We start from the raw sequence: 20,842 nt of genomic DNA, 5'->3' as shown, positions 1-20,842 counted from the left end.
TGCCGAGGAGTGGCTGCTCAAGTCCCACCTCCTGACCCAGAAGGTGTGCGATCACAGGGACAGCCACCATGGTGGGCCAGATTGACGTACCCCTGGCTGTGCCACGGGGGTTTGCGGATCTGTGCAGCCGCAGGCCTCCGGTGCACACATCCTCTCCTCCCCGCCTGGCGTGCGAACATCCCCCAGCGCGCTGTCACCCACGCGCGCCTGCAACAGTTCCGGACCATGGAGCGCGCAAGTTCCCCTCCACCGCACTTCCATCAACCCAGCATGCCTACATCCCCCACAGGACGTGCGCACGTCCCTTACGGCACGCTCACGTCCTTCGGAGAGTGTCTGGGTATCCTGGCCGCTGAGGGTGGGCGCCTGTGAGATGACAGTGAGAGGGGAGTGATGATGACCTGTTCCCGCGGAGGCCAGTGTAGTGACAAAATCACCTCCGTGGGGCTAATGCAGGTGCTGAGGCGGGAGCAAGGTGTGGACAGACACACCTGGTGGGCACGGGCGGCCCTCGCTGAGGTGTCTTTGGTCAGCGTTCAAGATCGGGAACCCAGAGGAGGCGAGGAGTTCTGTCCTCTCAGTGAAATGGTGGGATAATCGGGGCAACTGCAGAGGAGAAATGTGCACTTTGGGAGCCAGCACCCATGAGCGAAGGCTGCCCTGACTGAGCCTTGCTCGTTTGGAGCCCAGCAGACTCCTGCCGGGCAGCAGGTGACAGGATGTGCTTTTCCGAGTTAATGAGAGAAAACATTGATTCTCCCGCTGCCCGCGAAGGTGGAAAGTGGAGTGGGGAGACATACGGGGAGTGAGCGAGGTTCCCTGTCTGGGGGTCCCAAATCCACCGTTGGTTCCTTTCACCGCCGACTAGAGATATACAGGGTGTCCCCCCAAAATGTATACACACTTTGAATACCTACTTATTCCAATGGGTTTAAGCATGAAAAGAAAGAAACAACAATGGAGCTGTCATATGTTGAAAGTGCAGAAACAAACCAGCAGTTGGACATTCACCGAGGGGTCCGGGATTGGAGAGGGTGCAGGCTGGACTGAGCACCCGCCCCTGTGCATGAATTTCATGCACCAGGCTTCTAGTTTATTTAGAAGTCTGGTGACGTTTTTGTGATCAGAAATATGCTTTAGGGATGTTTATATATCAACTAGAGGCCCTGTGCACAAATTCATGCACGGGTGGGGTCTAGCCAGCTGCCCTGATCAGGGTCCACCGGGCCAGGCTGGCAGAGGGAGGGGCCCCGGGCAGTTGGCAGGCCGGCCCCACCCTCTGGTGGAACTCCCGGTGGAGGGGACAATTTGCACATTACCCTTTTATTATATACGATTAGCCTATGGTAAACTTGGTTTTGTTATAGGTAGTTTTGCATAAGGTTCCAGTTTCTAAGAACCTATGGATGATGTTAAGTGAGAACTTAAGTGTACTTTCCTTTCAAGAGTGCTAAAATTGTTCCTGTCTTGCAATTCTGGACTCATTTTTTTCATTCCTATCCTCCCAAAGCTAAAATTTAAGAATTGTCATTCTAGTACAAGTTCTGATTATCTGACCATACTATATTAATGATATCCTGGTCTGTTTCTCTATTCCTAGTACTTCATCCACACATGTACTTTCAGCAATCATTTTTTGGTGAGCACTTTCATAGTTATGTTACCAGCACATCTATTTCTATTATACTCTTGCAATTTCTAAGTAATGTTTCAGAAACTTAGAATTTTCAAGTTCATGAATATTAGAGTAAAACATATCTTACCATCAGACGTCAGTCATACTTTCAACTTTCACTAACGTTTTCTATTTTCTAGTCCTTCACAAACAACTTTCAGAATTTGGAATGTTCCATTATGTCAAACCTTATCATCCTATCTAATAAAGAGGGAATATGCTAATTGACCATCACACCCTCACAAAGATGGCGGCACTCACAGCCAATAAGGAGGGAATACACTAATTGACTGTCACGCCCTCAAAAATGGCGGTGCCCACAGCCACAAGATGGTGGTGCCCAGTCCCCTCAGCCCCAGTGGGGCAGCAGGTGCACAGCACGGCCGGGCCCGCCCCCAGGTGGGTCCAGCCGCTCCACGTGCCTACCTCCAGAGTCCCCCAGTCCCCTCAGCCCCCCAGCCGCCCAGGTCTGGCCCGAGGTGCAGGCAAGCCTTAGATGGCAGCTGCCCAGCCTCCCAGGGCTGCCCGAGGCTCAGGTAACCAGGGCTGGCCTACGGTTGCACTGCCAGCAGTGGCAGCAGCAGAGGTATGATAGGGGCGTCGCCTTCCCCTGACCGCCAGGTCACCTCCCACCCCTGAGGGCTCCCGGACTGTGAGAGGGGGCAAGCCGGGCTGAGGGAGGGATACCCCTCCAGTGCATGAATTTTCATGCACCGGGCCCCTAGTTTCTGTATAATGTGGATTAGTTCAAATCAGAGCTAAGTCATTGGGAAATTCTACTCATTATAATAAAATCCTTTTCTATCTAAAAATCAGTGCTTATACCTGTCCCCACCCCACCCCCACTTTACTTCCAGCACATCAGTATTGGCTTTGTTTGGATGCACATTTTCCACAAACTTTAAGAAAAAAATAAAGCTCTGGACACCTACTCTTACTGTTTAAATCCTTCAGGCATAAGTTTAAATGGATTAAGGACCTGACAGCCAGTCCTTAAAGTGCATTTGGACTGTAGTGAACAGTTAGAAAATATGTTCCATCCCCCAAAACCTAGATGCTAAGGATAAGATACTTTAGTGGCTAGATCTCTATTAAATTGTGTCTATTTGGTACAGGACAAAGTCAATACTTTTCAAGACTTTTTTTGTACTTTCCAAGTCACCAGAATAATGGTGGGTCCCTTTATACTAAGGAGAGCCAAAACAGCAGAGTTGGATCTTTGCCAAAATCTTTGAATCAAGGGTCACCAAATAACAATAGCCACATTGCATATGGCGGGGGGAGGGCTTTATGACTTTAAGTCTCTAGAACTTTGTCTTCTTCCTGGTACTCCAACATTTGGGGATTTTTATCTCTCTCTCTTCCTATTCACACTCATCTGGTCCAGGAACCATTATTTCTCAGAACAGAACTTTTCACATTTCTTTTTCATCTTTGCATACATATGCAAACATGGAAGATTCCAAGGCAGCTTTATAAAATAGTCCCTTAATCTGTTCATTCAAACAGTCCAAAATGTCTACAGTTGAAACTCTTATAGTTTAATCATCTGTAAGCAAAATAAGACACTAACAAATCTTACGTGTCATGAAAATATCTTAGAATGTTCTCCCAGAAGAAATAAACAGATCATCGTATAGTAAAAACCCAAGAATGTCATAAATTATGTGTAAATTGTGGATAAGGGAGGAGATGGTGAGACAGAAAAAAGTTAGCTAGGTAGGGGTGGGACTATAGGAGGAAGAAGTGAACCAGGAACCCAGCTAGGCAAAGTTATTAGGACACCCCAATTGGGGTGGGAAGGAAGGATGCTTGCAAGCAAGCGTGCCAGAGGCATTAACTTTGAAATGTATGGCTATCACAAAGACAGTGTGCAGATAACCAATCACAAGGCTGTGAGGCAAGCATATACTATACAAAAGAGCGAGCACTCCCCTATGTGAGCCCACGTGGCTTATGGCCTTGTGGCCCTCCACACATGGACTATTAGAGACTTTAATTAGCTTGGATACTAAACTACTCCCGACTGTAACATGGAAGGAAGTTCTGGACACTGGCCTGCTCCTAGAACCCTAGCTGCACCTTTTCCAGGACTGGCTTCTGCCAATAAACTTTGGTTCCATTAATTGTTTTTTTGTCCTTGACTTCATTTTTTTGATTTTGGTGAGACAAGAACTAGGACTCAAAACACCCATATTTTTGGTTTCAAAGGGAACAGAAGAATTCCGTAAGCAGTGGAAGCACTATTTTAAGAAATTATTTTTCAAATGCAATCTAGCCTAAAATAAATTTATTTTTAAATATTCAGTAAGGTGGCAAGTTAACCAATAATCAGCTTTCTAGATAAAAATAACAAGCAGCTGGAAAATAAAAGACAAAAAATATTCTAACAGCATTAAAAAAATAAAACCATAGAAATGCCCTCAAAAAACAAAAAAGTGCATAATGTGCAGAAATCTTAGAAACTTGACTAATAAATATAAATAGAATGTTTAGGAAAATGTAAACCATATCACATCCTTATAGAGGGTCTTGATAGTATAAAAATTTCAATATATCCCTAACTGGGATCCCATTAAAATACTAAGGGAGTATATGGTATGATTCTGTTGGAGGAAAATGGGTTATTCCTAATAAAATTGCACCAAAACAAGAAAGTATTCAAAAAGGAAACTTTTAAATGGGAGTAGGATTTAACTAGAATACACTACCTCTATCCAAATATTAAAGTTCATTTTAAAACTACAATAATCGAGACCGACAGATTCCAAAATATAGGTTTAAGTCATCTAGAAAACTAAAAACAGAAGAAAATGGATTTCTTCACAAAATAAAAAATAAATCAATGGATGAATGTTTCAAACTTTTTTTTAAATCAATAAAGATTTTAGGAGAAAGCCCAAGACAAGTACCCAAAACAAAACAAACAAAAAACAGAGCCACAAACAAAAAGTTTGATACACTTATACTACCTAAAAGCTAAAATATGATAAGCAAACAATACCACAAAGAAAGAAAGAAAACAACAGTTAAAATCCCAATTTATAATATTATCTGCTGATTTAGTAAGAACAAGCTGAAATAAGCTGATAAGATGAGAATCGGTATTCTGTAAATGGGCAAGTCACAAAAAAATAAGTTGTAATTTTAGTAATATATAAATACTCTTTTAAAGTATTTAACATTTACTACAATTTGTTTTGAACTTTGCTTTTCTCTTCTCACTTTATATCTTGTAGATCCTTTCTCATCAGAACATAAAAATCTATTTCATTTTTTAAACATCTGCATAAGGTATATGGCTATTTTGTGGTGGGAGCTTAAATGGCCTGTGGTATAAGGAGCACAGGGTATCTGCTTAACATAAGAATACATTTTTGAAGTTACAGAACACCACAAGTGGAAAACAGGTTTTTCAACTTGGTAAGTACTCATGGGGAAGGAAATCTTATTGGTTACACAGAAAGCAAGATGGAATTCCTATAGGAATTCAAAGATTGAGATATATAGTAAAAAATAAGAAGGGGTGAGTTATGGACACTAGCTAATGACTCTGAAGATGGACAAAATTTCTCTTATACACCTTTCAGTTCCCTCACAGAGAAAAGTTGAAACCATACACATATACATAGCTCCAAAGTTTCCATTATAATTACTAAATTTAAAACCTCTTCTGCCAAGCCAGTATGGCTCAGTGGTTGAGCATCAACCTATGAACCAGGAGGTCACAGTTCGATTCCCAGTCGGGCACATGCCCGGGTTGTCAGCTCGGTCCTCAGTGTGGGGCATGCAGGAGGCAGCAGATCAATGATTCTCTTTCATCATTGATGTTTCTCTCTCTCTCTCTCTCTCTCTCTCTCTCTCTCTCTCTCTCTCTCCTCCCTTCCTCTCTGAAATCAATCAAAAATACTTAAAACAAAAAAACCACACCTCTTTTTCTGTCTGGAGCTCTTTTCATCAGATGATAAAATGCTTTTGCTAATTCATATTTTTAAACTCCAAAAGGTTGACTGGTAGCAATACTAATGTGAAGAGTAAGGCACCTTTCCCTAAAAGCCTATTTAAGCCAAAGTTCCAGAACCAAACATCAAAATCTAGTTCACAACTGGAAAGGCAGCTCTGTTGTCCAAAACATAAATGTAAGTTAAAGTAAAATTTTAATGTTTAAAGTGTGGATCAATTTATCAGAGATTGCTTGTTGTGGCTTAGAAATCTGCAGAAATGCATGAATCCCTCTGAGAACATCCCTACTAACTTCATTAAGAACGTATCATCCTACTCTAGAAAAATTCCTTTGACTAGAAAGTAATTATCATTTCAAATCTGCCCATTACTTTAGATTTTTTAAAAATTCACAGACTTCTTACAATTGTAATTCATTACAACCCTAACTTACATTCCTTATAAGGAAACAGAAACTTTAAAACCTTACTACTCAGCAAACTACTAACAGAAACTGGACAGCATGAATTCTTAACCTTTTGCACTCAGATGTCAAGTGTGACTCGACATGGTTAGCATTAGAATAAAGGAATCGAGAAAAAAGCAAGCGAGTGCAAAGGGTTAAAGGTTGAGTGGAAGCCAAGATCCAAAACTCTTCTTACACTCTTTCTCAGGATCACTGTTGTGAAATTTACAGACTTTATTTTTCCACTTATTTGGCACAGCAGTGAAGTACCCATATTTTTTGCCTTCTCCAAATATTAGTTGGTGGCTTAATTATGGAAGCAAAGGTGATTAAATACTGTAATCTACAAATAAACTGATTGGAATAAATTATCTATATATCAGGTCCTACATAGGGCCTATCTGACTGGGTTAAGTCTCCATTTTTCCCAACTACATTAGGTAGAGTTTACTGTTGTGGATAAATGTGATTATAAAGAAAAATGAAAAGTTTAATAGCATAATTTATACAAAATTTGCCTCAGGTTTTTGTTTTCCAAGAATGGCCACAATGGATTTATCACTTGTTACCCTTTGATCAATTATCAATTTATTTAATGATTCATCCTCTGACCACAGTCTACCTTCTCAGCCCATCAATACTAATGATTTAATCTCTCTGAAATCGGAATGCTTCTTACAATGATAGATGGCATCTTAGAATAGCTGATAGCCATATGGCAGTCAGGATATAAATATAAGTGTTACTGTTTAAGTCTGCTCAAAGCCCTGGCCAGGAGTTCAACTGGTTAGAGCTGTGGTCGGCAAACAGCGGCTGGCGAGCCACATGCGGCTCTTTGGCCCCTTGAGTGTGGCTCTTCCACAAAATACCACGGCCTGGGCGAGTCTATTTTGAAGAAGTGGTGTTAGAAGAAGTTAAAGTTTTAAAAATTTGGCTCTCAAAAGAAATTTCAATCGTTGTACTGTTGATATTTGGCCCTGTTGACTAATGAGTTTGCCGACCACTGGGTTAGAGCAGCGTACTGATATATCAAGATTTCAGGTTCGATTCCTGGTCATAGAATAGCTGGTAGCCATATGGCAGTCAAATCCAAGAATCTACCAATGAATGCATAAATAAGTGGAAAAGCAAATCAATGTTTCTCTCTCTCCCCCCTTCTTCTTTCTCTAAAATCAATTAAAAAAAAAAAAAAGTATGCTCAAACTTGGTTTGCCTGTAATTTCCTTTGACACTTGACAACACCTTGACATTTCATTGAGCAAACCAATGAAGGACCATTCTAGGAAAGACTAAGGTTTCTTACCAGAAGGTTGTTCTGCTGACACCTTCTGATAAAATCAAGAAAGCGCCAGCACTAAAAGTTGCAGAGTGGGTAAAAACTCTTGGAAGAAAATCCTGGAGATAATTGAGGAAAGCTCTTTTAAAGTTTGCTTGCAACATCAATGCTCTCCATGGCACTGAAGAAGATACTGTAAGAAGAAACATAATCACCTGTAAAGGTGTTTTAACCAAATTTATTTTAACTGGTTTAAATGTAATGCTTACATTACAACAAAATTCTAAAAGATCAAGACTACCTCTCAGGTTAATTGGCAACATTTCCACTTAATGCCTCTTATACCTGATGCCATTTTTGATACAATGAAGTTGTATGGATCTTCCACTAACTTCCCAAATGGAAAAATAATCTAGTACTTGGACTCTAAACCCAACTTCCAACTAGAGGCATCTCTACCTTTGGCTTACTTTTACACCTCCAATCAACATGCCAACAGTCAGAATCATCTGTTGTCCTACTTTGCACTCTACACACATATGATCCGATTTACAGGAATAAAAAGAGAAAACTGAATATAGCACAACAGGTCTGTAAGAGCCCAATCATTAAGGCATTCATTGTCCATAATAAATTAAACTTCTCTCCCATGCATATAGAATGGCACTAGCTATGCACCATCTTTGAAAATTTGAGAAAAGTGTGTTTTTTAATTCAGATGAGAAACTCTATTAGGTTGAGAAAACGAATGGGGGCTTCCCAGATATAAGTGGTCATCATAACCTAAGCAATCTACCTATATATATACATATATATATATATATATATATATACACATATATATATATATATATATATATATATATATAAAAGCTTAAGCGACCAGCCGGTAGCTATGATGCGCACTGACCACCATGGGGCAGACGCTCAACTCAAGGGGGGAAACCACAGGCATGGGAAATTGGAACAGACTGATGAATCTCAGAGGGAAGGGAAGAGGGGGGAGGGCAGGAAGAGATTAACCAAAGATCTTACTAGAATATAGCATACTAGAGGCCGGGTGCACGAGGTGGGATCCCTGGGCCTGGCCTGCGGGGATGGGGCCAAAACCGGCTCTCCCACATCTCCTGGATTGCGAGAGGGCACAGGCCAGGCCAAGGGACCCCACTGGTGCACGAATCCTAGTTTTTTGTTTTTTTTGTTTTGTTTTTTAATTTCTTTATTGATTAAGGTATTACATATGTGTCCTTATTCCCCCATTACCCAACGAATCCTAGTTTTATATGAGTCTCAATTTGCAAACAGTTGAAGCATCTTAAACGAAGGTATTCCCAGGAACTTAAAGGTATGCTAGAGGTACTTAAAGCTACCCCTCCCCCGAACCCCCAATAAATACCATGGTAAATCTCCCTGGAGCTTTTATGTCACACAATTTAAATAATTTATAATAAAGCAATGTTTCAGTTAGCACATATAGAAATAACTCATTAATAGGGAAAGGGAAAAAAATCTATTAAAAGACAATATAGTATAGTGGGGTTTCACTATTAAGACGGGCTCAAATCCACTATTTACTATGTGGTAGGTAAAACAAAAGACAGGGCCCAGGACAGTAAGATAAGGAAAATAAGGCTCCTAACTCACTTATTTGCCCAAAAACAAGTCACAATGTCCCACTTCAGGACTCTATGGTCTTCCCAAAGCACCTAAGAGACTTTTGGGGGCAATTCTCAGCAGATTCTATAAACTCTGAATGAGACCCAGCTTTCTTGGAGTTGGACATCCTCCTCCCATCCCAATCCTAGAATTGAGGAAGATTTGGCTAAAGAGAGCAAATACCAATTCCCCCACATCTCCCCACTCCTCATTAATACATGGTGCTAATACAACTGCCTATAAATATTCAAAAATAAGTCTTGATGTAGTAAATATAAAATGAATGAGTGAAACACTATAAGGAAACCTAAGAAATGCTATGTATAGTCTGAACATAGGATGTCTTAATCAGGACTGGAAACCCTGAAGCTTTAACAGGGAAATAATAGTTCAGTACTACTATATAAAAAAAAAAAATTAAAGTTCTCTATGGCCAGGGATACCAGAATGTCAACAGATAATAGATGTGGAGGGGAACTCTTACAATAAATGACTCTTAAGCAATCTCAAAAAGGGACAAATGACATCCCAATAAGCAAATGGGCAAATGACAGACAACTTACGGAAAAGTAAATCCAAGTGGCCAACAAATACTAAAATTCACAAGTGGGGATCTGCAAGTCAAAGTTCCAATGAGATACTCCTTTACATCCGACAGGCAAAGATCAAAGATTATAAAACCCATTCCTGGCAAGATGTAAAGAAAAGAGCTGACATTCACCGATGGAAGAAAAAGGAAGTGCTAAGCCTTTTTGGAAATTTAATCTGTTAACATTTATTAGAGTTAAAAAAAAAAAAAGTTCCCTTCTACAAGCTATCCCACTCTTTGAAATCTATGCAATGGAAACAGGTATGTGGAGTAGCAAAAAAATGAGAACCAAGTGTCTACTAACTGGGGAATGACTGAATTTCATGGTAATTCTTACTGTGAAACATTACATAACCATTAAAACATAATTACATTCCAAGTAAAAAGAGCCAAGATGTAGATTATCTTCTTTTTATAGAGTATGGAAAAACATACACGAGTATCTGAATGTGTACCTATATACAATTCTACTGAGTATGTAGGCAAATCAGGTATGATGTATACTTGGCTATAAATGGATTACCTAAAATGAAATGGGGAAGAAAGGATATCAAGTGGTGAAAGGAAGCCTAGAGGAGGAAAATAATTACAATAAAGCACCCAGCTGGTGTGGCTCAGTGGTTGAATGTCAACCCATGAACAGGAGGGTCAAGGTTTGATTCCTGGTCAGGGCACATACCCGGGTTTTGGGCTCTATCCCCAGTAGGGGGTGTGCAGGAGGAAGTTGATCAATGATTCTTTCTCATCACTGTTGTTTCTATCCCTGTCTCCCTCTCCCTTCCTCTCTCGGAAATTAAACACACACACACACACACACACACACACACACACAAAACGTATTTTTAAAACTTACAATAAAGCAATATACTTACGCATGTGTAAAATTATACGTATGTATATGTATGTATAAATATTTTTAGGGTTTAGATCTTAAGTCAGCATTTTTTCCTTACAGCATCTAGTATATACATTACTACTCGGCACATCTTTAATTTTTCTATCTCTAGGGACCTCAAATCTACTTTTAAAGTAACAGACTTGTTTTATGTTTACACTTAAAAGATCTAAGCTGTAATTTGATTCCAATAACAAGCACAAACATTCAAGACTGTTGCTGCAATTAAAAAAGTCTTAACTTCACCAGGTAACTGATTCAAACTCCCGTGTTTATGTCTAATTCCCCTCTTCTCTAGATTATATCTGTACTAGAGGCCCGGTGCACAAATCCGCACGGGTGGGGTCCTTCAGCATGGCCAGCGGGGATTGGGCTAAAACCCGGCAGTCCACTGCCGCTCCTGCCTGCCACTCCTGCTCATCCCAGCCTCTGTGCCTGCCACCAGCTTGCGCCCAGTCAGTCCTAAGCAGAAGAGGCCGCGTCACCAAAGCAGCACTGGCCAGCTGTGAGCCCTGCGTATGGCGCCTGTCCCAAGGAGGGTGGGGGTGCGGCCAGGACGCAATCAGCCCTCTGGGCGGGTGGTGGGACACCCTTGCAGGACTGGGATCCAGATCCATTCCACTGACGTTCGCCCCGGTTGTTGGGAACCACCTGGTGGCCGCTTTTATATCCTTTCTTCCTTGCGGAGCATCTAGGGAGCAGAAGCGGCCATGGTGCCTAAGGCTGATTTCCAGGAGGCCAGCGGTGCCAGCCTGTCAGTGCCTGGCCCGTTCTCTGGAGATTGGACCTGCAGGACTACTGAGTAGTGAGTGGCTGCTGCCAGGCTAGTGGACCGCTAGGATGGGTGGTCAGCTGAGCGGCACTACCACTGTAGGAGTGCACTGACCACCAGAGGGCAGCTCTTGCATTGAGCATCTGCCTCCTGGTGGTCAGTGCATTTCATAGTGACCAGTTGACCAGTCCTTCGGTCGCTTAGGCTTTTATATATGTAGACATGGTCTAATTTGTATAGGAAACACCTTCTGCAGTTAACAGTGTCAGTGGGTATGCTTTCCTGATTTGCCATTACATCTACAATGGTGCAGTCAAAAAGGACATTGGCGTTTGTTTCTCAGCTGCATGTGCACTGCTGCACTGACCTGGTCCTTACGTGTGAGAATAAGCACCTTCCTCCTGTCATCAGGAAGACTGTGGGCGTTCCCTCAATATATTTTCAATTGTTTGACTGGATATGATTAAAAGTACATATATTTTGGGGGGTAGTCAAATGAACACTTCTGTAGGTATTTCATAAAAATATTTTATTAACTGTTTTCTCAGCTGTTATATTCTACCAAATATTGTTTTTAATTCCCTGAGAAAACATGTTAAAATGTCCTGTTACAATTATGAATTTTCAAATAAACTTTGCAAATCTCTTTAAAAAATAAAAAGTAGCTTCAAACAATACACTTTTTAAAAGATAAACTAATCTACAAACAGAAATTATTTTAAATCAATGGACACATCCCACAAATAAAAAAAATCTGCAAATTTACTAATCATGTTATATATAAATTATTACATCATTATGGAATAAGTTATATTAAGGAAAAAAGTTATTCAAGGTAAGCCTTCAGCATTCTTTAGTATTGAACATTTAAGTGTTCTAAATAAAATGACAATGAAGGTATGAAAATTTCATAAGAATGCATAAGTACCTACTAATGCTTGCATACCAGTAATGTTCTTTGCCTGTTAATTTCACAAGTTTGTAACATCCAACAGTTCACCTTAAAATGGAATGATTTAGTGGTTCCAAATGGCCACCCAAAACTATTATGACTTTCCTATTGCAAAGAGCTGAAGTTCCCAATAGTTCTTTCTGTATGCATGAAGTTGTAACAATATCTGAACTTGACCAGAATTAATAGGTAACCCCTAAAAAAAAAAAAAAGCCAATTTAAGTTGTTTGAATCAAAATTTAAAATGATAAAGTTAGTTTTATATACATGCAATGCTATAATGTATAAGTCTAACAGTATATCAGACAAGTGTCCAAAAGTCAAGAATAACTGATTCATTTGTTCATTCAATATGTATTGAAGGCTTACTATTACTAAGTACACACACAAAGTTATTGAAAAACCTGAGACTTGAAAATAACCTGAAAAACTATAAAACCAAACAGTTATAACATGGGAAAGGAAGAAAAGTTTTAATATGACTAATTATCCTGAAGAAATCTTGCCAGGGGAATGCATGTTCCTTTGCCAACAATATCTATAAACTCCATTAGTTATTACTGGGAGAGACTCAACCTCAAAGAAAACTAAGCAAAAGGTGTTGAAGCTACAGTATGAGAGACAAAATATTTGGTATTTTACTCAGATTTAATGTTGGTTCAATTTTTGCCATTCTTTTGGCTTCTTTAAAATAATAAAAGGATTGTTATACATCTAAATATACATGCTCAGAGTAACAAAGTAATGCCTAGTATTGCTTTTGTTTTGCTTGAGCTGTTTTTATTTTTTATTTTTGAAGATTTGGTCCTAGAAAATTTAATAACCATCAAAACAGTTTTACTATTTGCTAAAGATCTGCCAAAGAATCTTCTAAACATAGTCAATAATATTGCAATATCTATGTATGGTGTCACATGAACACTAGACTTATTGGCGTTATCACTTCAGAAGGTATATAAATGTCTAAACACTGTAGCACACCTGAAACTAATATAGTATGGTACATCTACTGTAATTGGAAATAAAACTTTTGTTAAAAAAGCTCTGGCACCCTAAAAAAAATGTTACGTGGCACGATTACCACCAAGAAATGCCACATTATTAAAAAAAGTTTCATACTACGTATGCATGTATATAAAACTAGAGGCCCGGTGCATGAAATTTGTGCACGGGTGTCGTCCCTTTGCCTGGCCAGCATCGAAGCACAAGCATCTGGCATGGAAAAGGCAGGTCCCAGCTGACCTCTCGGCCCTGGGCAACACCTGGGCCCCCGTGCACCCCCTTCCACCTGAGTCACGGTGCCCGAGCCCCCATGCGGAGATGCAGTGAGCACGGCCGGACGTTGCGGCCCGGGGTGCAGCATGGGCCTCTGGGCTGCTCAGTGGCACCGCATGGAAGCTGGGGGTGGGGGGGAGGCAGCACGTTCTCTCCCAGCCAGCCTCGCAGACTGGCCCCTGTGGTCCCAGCGGCTGTGGCCTGGCTCACCCAGAAGAGGCCGCACATGTACGGGGTGGGCTCCTTGCAGGCGCCTGGCACCTGAGCACGGCGGCTTCCCTGGCACGCGAGCCCTGGCGTCCCAGTGGAGGGTAGCAGAAGTGAGAGTGAGCTCGGCAGACACACCGCATTCTCACCACAACTCCGTCCTCATCACCCCCACCCCCAGGTGGCAGGTGAGAGGTCACAGCACGTCACCAACGCCCGCCATGTTCTGTACCACCCCCTGGTGGTCAGCACACGTCATAGCAAGCGGTAGAACTCCCGGTCGAACGACTGCCCCGAGGGGACAATTTGCATATTAGGCTTTTATTATATAGGATATTTCAAATATTCTCCCAAATACTTTGCACAATATAAAGCTAACAATTGAGGATGATATAAACACGTGAATAGTTATACCCAGCACAAATTATAATTTAAGCCACACATCAAGTTTTAAAATTTCTAGTAGCTACATTAAAATAAAAACAGGTAAAAATCTTACAATTTAATCCAACATATCCAAAATATTTCAACATGTAATCAGTATTTTAAAATTATGATACGTATGATTTTTTTCATACTAAGTCTCTGAAATGTAGTATGGATTGTACAGCTAAAGCACACCTCAACTCAGAACTACAATGTTCGCTAATGACTGATTACTATAATCGTGTTGCATTCCTTTCCCTTATGCGCAGGCACACCATTTCTCTTCACTAATACTAGCAGCAGATATTTTAGCAGCTGATTGCCACGTCATTAGTCTTGTGCTGACTTGTTTGGTGTGCGCAACAGGAAATATTTTGCTTTCGGAGCACAAGAAAAATAGGTTTATTTGTGTTGCGCTTATTAATTTGTGCAGTTATTCAGTGTCTGGTAAGTTAATGTTCAAGAAAAAACAATTTTTATTAAAATGTTCTATTATTTTATGTTAACAATTACTCATTTGTTTCAGCCCTTTGTATTCAGCATGTCTCTATCGAAATAAGCCTACGTTTCTATGAAAACTGAAGCTTTTGTTTTTTTGCGGCCCACATCAACTTAAACCTTGTTTATTTGGCCCGTGTTAGCCTTTGAGTTTGACATGCTTGTTGTAAAGAGATTTAAAAAAAAAAAGTTTTTAGTGATTCCAGTGAGGAAGGAATAGGGAGAGATAGAAACATCAATGAGAGAGAATCATCTATCAGCTGCTTCCTGCATGCCCTCTCCTGGGGAATGAGCTCAAAACCTGGGCATGTGCTCTGACCAGGAATTGAACTGTGACCTCCTGGTTCATATGTCAATGCTCAACTACTGAACTACAGTGATGTGGCTAAAAAGTAGATTTTTGTAAAGTGAAGACATAGCTCAAATCATTTTTTCAGGAATCCTCACAATTCAGTCCTCCTGACTTCCACTGTATTAATTAGTAATTTGTAATCTATATATGTATATATAAAAGCCCAGAGACCAGAACGGCTGAACGATCAGAGCGACCAGAAACACCGGTGGCTATGACATGCACTGCGGTAGCCAACCAGTCTGATCCAGGGTCCCAATCAGCCCCCTCCCCCCCTGGCTGGCCTGGCCCCCAACACCCCAATCGGGGGTGGGGTCAGCCGGCCAACTGCCCATGGCTCCTCCCTCCCACCAGCCAGGCCCGATGGGCCCCCATTGGGGTGTGCCAGCCAGACCCCACCCGTGCACAAATTCATGCACTGTGCCTCTAGTTAAAAATAATTGGATAAACCATATAATACTTGTACTTCCAAAAAAAAAAATACTGTAGTGATGACAGACATCAGGCTCTCTAGAGTCAGAAAGATCAGTATGAATCTTGAATCAGCCTCCTATTAATTTTATGGACCTACAATCACTTATAGCCTCAGTTTCCTTAATTGATAACATGATCTCCCCTTCATTGTGAATAAAAGGACTGAGATAAATTCATGTAAAGTACCTGCACCATCTGATAGTTTGCATGCTCAATAAATAATAGGTGTTATTGTTGTTAGAGCTAGATGTGAACAGAATCTAGCAGATTCCACCACTCCAATCGTCTCATACTGCAAATGAAAAATATCAAGGTCTCACAACCAGCCAGTACAAGAATTAGGGGTCAGACATGGAAGATGGAAGGCATATTGCTCTTCCCACTAAACAAACAAAAACAAAAAAAACACAACAAAAACTAGTTTGCTACATCTTTAACATTGTGGTAGAGAACTCACTTCTCCAGTTGTTATCCAGTCACATGTCTGCCCTGTATTTGTAACTGAAATGTAAGCTCACTACTCTAAAATTTCCTTTGAAGAACTAATATTATGCTCAACAAGGCAATTGGAAGTGAGAAGCCCTAGAGTTAAATCTCACTTCAGCTATAGTGTTACCTTGGACAAGTTAATCATGTCAGTTTCCTAAAATGTAAAATGGAGATAGGATACCACATACCTCATGGAATCCTTGAGAGAAAATCAGGAAATACATGCATAAGTGACACAGAATATCTAGTCAATAACAGGCACTCATAGAAAACTATTACCTAACTCACAGAAGGCAAACAAATATGGTATTGGAAATATGCTGCTGCAAAAAAAGTAAAAATATGGAAAAAGCATGCTTTCTGTAAGTAAATAAAGCCAAGGCCTTGGCAATATATCTATAGATAGATAGTTTTATTAATTTTTTCAGAGTTTTCATAATCGTGCTGTTCTTATAAAAACAAAACTACAGGAGAAGTATTTAATTTTTAAAAATTGTTAGTTGGCCTTTTTCATTTAGTTAAGTCTTAGTTCTTTTACATTTTTATAAAAATCACATTTTAAACATGTGAAACTAAAAATTATCTTTAAAATACCTGGAATTATATGTTATTAAGTGTTCCTAGTATTATTGACAGCCACCACTTTTTCATCAACTAATCTCCACAAAGAAATCAACACTAACGTATACTAACTGTGAAGTCATTACACTCTCAGAATACAACTCCTTCACTATTGCCCCATTGGTCATCATCATTAGTGATGCTAACCTTGTATAACTTAATTATTATCAAATTTCATTTTAATATTAAATTAAGCTAAGTTAATAAGATTTTGAAAATATACTTTAAAATTTGTTTTGTAGTCAATTATATAGTCAAAGAGGGAGAGAGAGGAAAAAAGAGAGAGAAACATCAATTGGTTGCCTCCTGCAAGAGCCCAGACCAGTCAGGGGATCAAACCCACAATCGAGGTACATGCCCTAGACCAGGAATCGAAACCTTGACCCTTTGGACCGTGGGTCCATGCTCTAATCATTGAGCAAACCAGCCAGGGCCACTGGCAATTCACATTTAGATCCAAGTGTGTGTCTGTGCATACGGACGGAAGGGGAGAAAAAGGAAAATCAATCACCTATACATTGAGAAACACAACTGAAAGAAAAAATACACCAAAATGTTAGCTGTTATTCTCAAGGCAATATCTGATCAGTTTCCTAAATTCCCTAACTAACCATGCATTATTTAAATTAGAAAAAAAAATAATTTCAATTGCTGCTACACTAAATGAAAGAAGCCACACTCAAAATGCTATAATGTGTATGATTCTACAAATAGAGGACATTCTGAAAAATGCAAAACTATGGGAACAGAAAACAACCTAAGAGAGAAGTTAACTACAAAGGGGAATAAAGGAAATTTTGGGGATGGTGAAACTATTCTATCTCTTCATCCTGGTGATGGTTACACAATTGTGAGCATTTATCAAAGCTCATAAAATTGTGTTTCAAAAAAGGTGAATTTTACTATATTCAAATTAATCTAAATTTACATAGTTAAAAGTAAAAAAGTGCTTGTGTGTTAAGCCAATTTTTCCAAGTAGGAGAAAAAAAAAAATATTGGGGACCCTGAGCTCTTTCAATCCCCTCATTTTACACAAAAGACAACAGGCCCAGAGAGGTCTGTTCAGGGTCCATTCCTAAATAATGGTAAGCTGAAGTACAGACCCAAGAATTCCCATTTATTTAACTTCAAATCCAGGACTTCCTTCTACTTCACCGTTCTCTCTTCTGGAGTTTTTTAGACCACAATTTCCACAAAATGCATGTACCCGTGGATTATGGCAAGAGTAAAATTCAAATGTTCAAATGCAATTATTTTAGTACATAAAAACGTGGCTAAGGGGTCCTTCCCAACCTTTGCCAAAGAACCACTTCTTTGTTAGGTAACACAGAGTAACTGAATCAAAGTCTAAGTAGAATCTAGCAGATACGTGGTTAAGGATAAATAATAGGTACCTTTAGAGTTCCAAAATAGGGACATTTGACTTATTGTGACTTGATACCGAGAAGCCAAAGAAAGACTGTAAACAGTCTTGACGAAAACTTTCAATGATGATCACAAATGAGTTGTAGAAAAAAGAAATGAAGGCTATCTTGTGTAGCAATCGACATAAAATATACTTAGCAAAAAAGCAATGGTGTTCTACCATCTACATGCTGCAAAATAATTTAAGACAAAATAGTCCTTTTCAGTATGACACAAAAAAAAGCATGCCTCCATTACACAAGAAGTGTGTAATCAAATAGTGATAAATTAAACTTTTCCAAAGGTGAGAGAGTATTGATGCAAAGCTTACCAACCTTATTTACCCTCGACAGAAAAAGTATGGTAAGCCCATTCTTTGTGCATTGTGCCTGCACTCATTCACAGAGGCAACCTCTAGGTTTCAATAAGAGCAGAAGTCAATCAAGTATCTACTCAAAGTTTACTTAGGTCCCTTTGTCTGACACTAAAGTTTGTTTCTTTACTGATTGGTTTAAGAAAGAGAGGAAAACATCAATTCGTTATTCCATTTATTTATGCATTCACAGGTTGGTTCTTGTCTATGCCCTGACCCAGGATGGAACCAGCAACCCTGGCAAGTTGGGAGGACCCTCAACCCAACTGAGCTACCCAGCCAGGGCCTGTCTGACACCGAGTGTTAAACCTAGACGGCTAATGTAACTAGTCATGCATTAAAATTTCTTCCCACCACACCCTTTTTACTTTGCTGATCACCTAAGGCTAGAGGTAAAGTTGTCAAAAGCAGAGGGAGATCCTTTAGACGCCAACTGTGATTTCCCACTATGCTGTTACAGGTGACAGCTCAAACCACATCTCCATAGCTAATCCGTAAACCGGGAAAGGGAGGGGGGAAAAACTCGCTGAAAACGGGAAATTTTGACCACCAAACAAAAGTAAAACTCCGTGGGATAACAGGTTCGCTGAAATGAAACGGGGAGAGAGTAAGTCCTGCGTATGCACAGCGCTCCTGTATTAGGAGAAGGCCCCTTCGTAAAAATAGCCAGAGCTCTCAAACATTTGAGATGCTGGCTTAGCGAGACTGACTGACAGACAACAGCTGGGGAGGTTTTGTATTGATCTGGTAACGTCTCGGCAGACTTTGGGAGAAAGGGGAGATTCGGGAGGAGGCCGTTCCCATGGCAGAACTAAACTGGAAGGATTTCGTCTTCAGCTCCGGGACCCCCTGCACTCGAAGCCCCTACCAAGTTCTTCTGCTCTCGAATTCCTCGTCCCTTTCCCAGCTCCCATCCCGCAGTAACGAATCTCCTTCCTCCCAATGGAAACAAACAAACAAAAAAAAACCCTCGTGGGGGAGGAAAAAAAAACCCCACAAAACTCAACCCCTTCCCAAACCACTGGGTACTTGCCATAAAGAAAATGGTCACTTCCCTACCTGGTTTCCCCCTGACCCATTTCACATTTTAAATCATGACTTGAAAGCCGGCAAGTCTCGCCTTTTCTTCCTTACTAGAGGGGCTCAGGCGCCGCCCAATTTCCCAGGCCGCAAAAAAAAAAAAAAAATAAAAATAAAAAAATTAAAAAAAAGAAAAAGATTTCAGCCCGCCACATTTCAAGGTATTCTAGTTTTTTCTCCCTTCGGATTCTGACCCTCAAATGGAGCGCCCGCTTCTCCTTCAGACACTCAAGTTTATTAGCCCCACATCCTAGGACAAAGGTGAATTCCTCAGATTCCGCGACGCGCCCCCCCGCCCCGCGGCCCCCGAAAGGGTGGGGAGGGGTCGGCGCGGCCGGCGCGGCGCTCCCGCTCGGCCCGTCCGAGGGGCGGGAGCGCGGCTGTGACCACACAATCCCCCCACCTCCCCTCAGGCTCCCCCACCGCGCGGCGCTCGGGCCTGCTCCCTCCCGGCAGGGACTCGGCCCCTCCTCACCGGCCGGCCGAGGCCCGCACTGGCGCCCCAGGGAGAGGTTCACGAGGAGGAAAAACGCAAGCCGTGTCCGACGTTTGTTTCAAAAACATAACGGAGAGCCGGACCCCGAGACCGTTAAACCGCGGGCGGAGCGGGGGGGAGAAGCAAGGGAACCCCGCGGCCTCGGGCGTTTGCCCGGCCACCCTTGGTCGACTCCAAACCTCACTCCCCGGTACCACCAAGCCTCCCCCAAACCCGCCCCGGCCGCCAGAAGACCCGACACAGCGGCAGGAGGGTACCTTGTAGAAAGCCCCGTTGGAGCCGCGAACCTCCACCGTCAGCTCCGCCATGTTGGAACCGCAAAGGCCGCTGGGAAGAGGTTCTAGAAACTTTCCAACCAGCGGGGAGGCGGGGGAGGGGCGTGCAGGAGGCGGGGGGGAGGGGCGGGGAAATAGGGCGGGGACTGGAACACCCCGCCCCACACCCCTGGGGGTCTCGCCGCGCTGCCCCGACTCTCCCCGGGAGAGATCCCTCCACTCTTTACATCACCCGCCCCGGGCTCTGCGCGCCGCCGCCCACGCCCGGTTTTCCTCCCGGAACAATCGCCGACCTTTGTTGACCCGCCCGAGCGTCCCCGCCCCCCCCCCCCTCCCGCTCCCCGCGGGTCGCCCGCCGCAGCCAGGCCCTCCCTGCAGCCCCGGGAAAGGAGCCACCGGACCCCGCCTGCCCCTCTCCTCTCGGTCCCACGACTCTCTGTGGTCTGGCCCCACCACTGGGGCAAGTGCTGGTAGCCTGGCGTGGTGGCCGCCCCGAGGGAAGAGCGACCTGGGGCGCTCCACCTGCCCACGGACACAGACTTTCGAGGGGAGAAGAGAGCCTAAAAAATGAACATACTATGTGCTCCAAATCCTTTCTCCTATCTCTTTAAAAAGATAAAATAAATAAAAAATAAATCGGTGGGCTGCT

At 41.9% G+C, this 20,842-nt stretch overlaps 1 protein-coding gene across 6 annotated transcripts in view; it reads right to left on the bottom strand.

The window, feature by feature from the left end:
• The window catches only part of FXR1 (FMR1 autosomal homolog 1), a 66,524-nt gene extending 46,243 nt beyond the window's left edge, over positions 1–20,281 (bottom strand). For all 6 annotated transcript variants that reach the window (XM_054713758.1, XM_054713759.1, XM_008142345.3 and 3 more), the window contains exon 1: positions 20,176–20,281. In XM_054713758.1, the coding sequence (XP_054569733.1) occupies positions 20,176–20,226 (51 nt within the window). In that variant the 5' untranslated portion in view covers positions 20,227–20,281. The remainder of the gene's footprint in view (positions 1–20,175) is intronic.
• Positions 20,282–20,842: the final 561 nt, after the last annotated feature.

Source organism: Eptesicus fuscus, chromosome 3 (genome assembly GCF_027574615.1).
Source record: "Eptesicus fuscus isolate TK198812 chromosome 3, DD_ASM_mEF_20220401, whole genome shotgun sequence".
Lineage (NCBI taxonomy): Eukaryota > Metazoa > Chordata > Mammalia > Chiroptera > Vespertilionidae > Eptesicus > Eptesicus fuscus.
The sequence above is the reverse complement of the archived record's forward strand: the minus strand, read 5'-3'. Positions and strand labels throughout refer to the sequence as shown.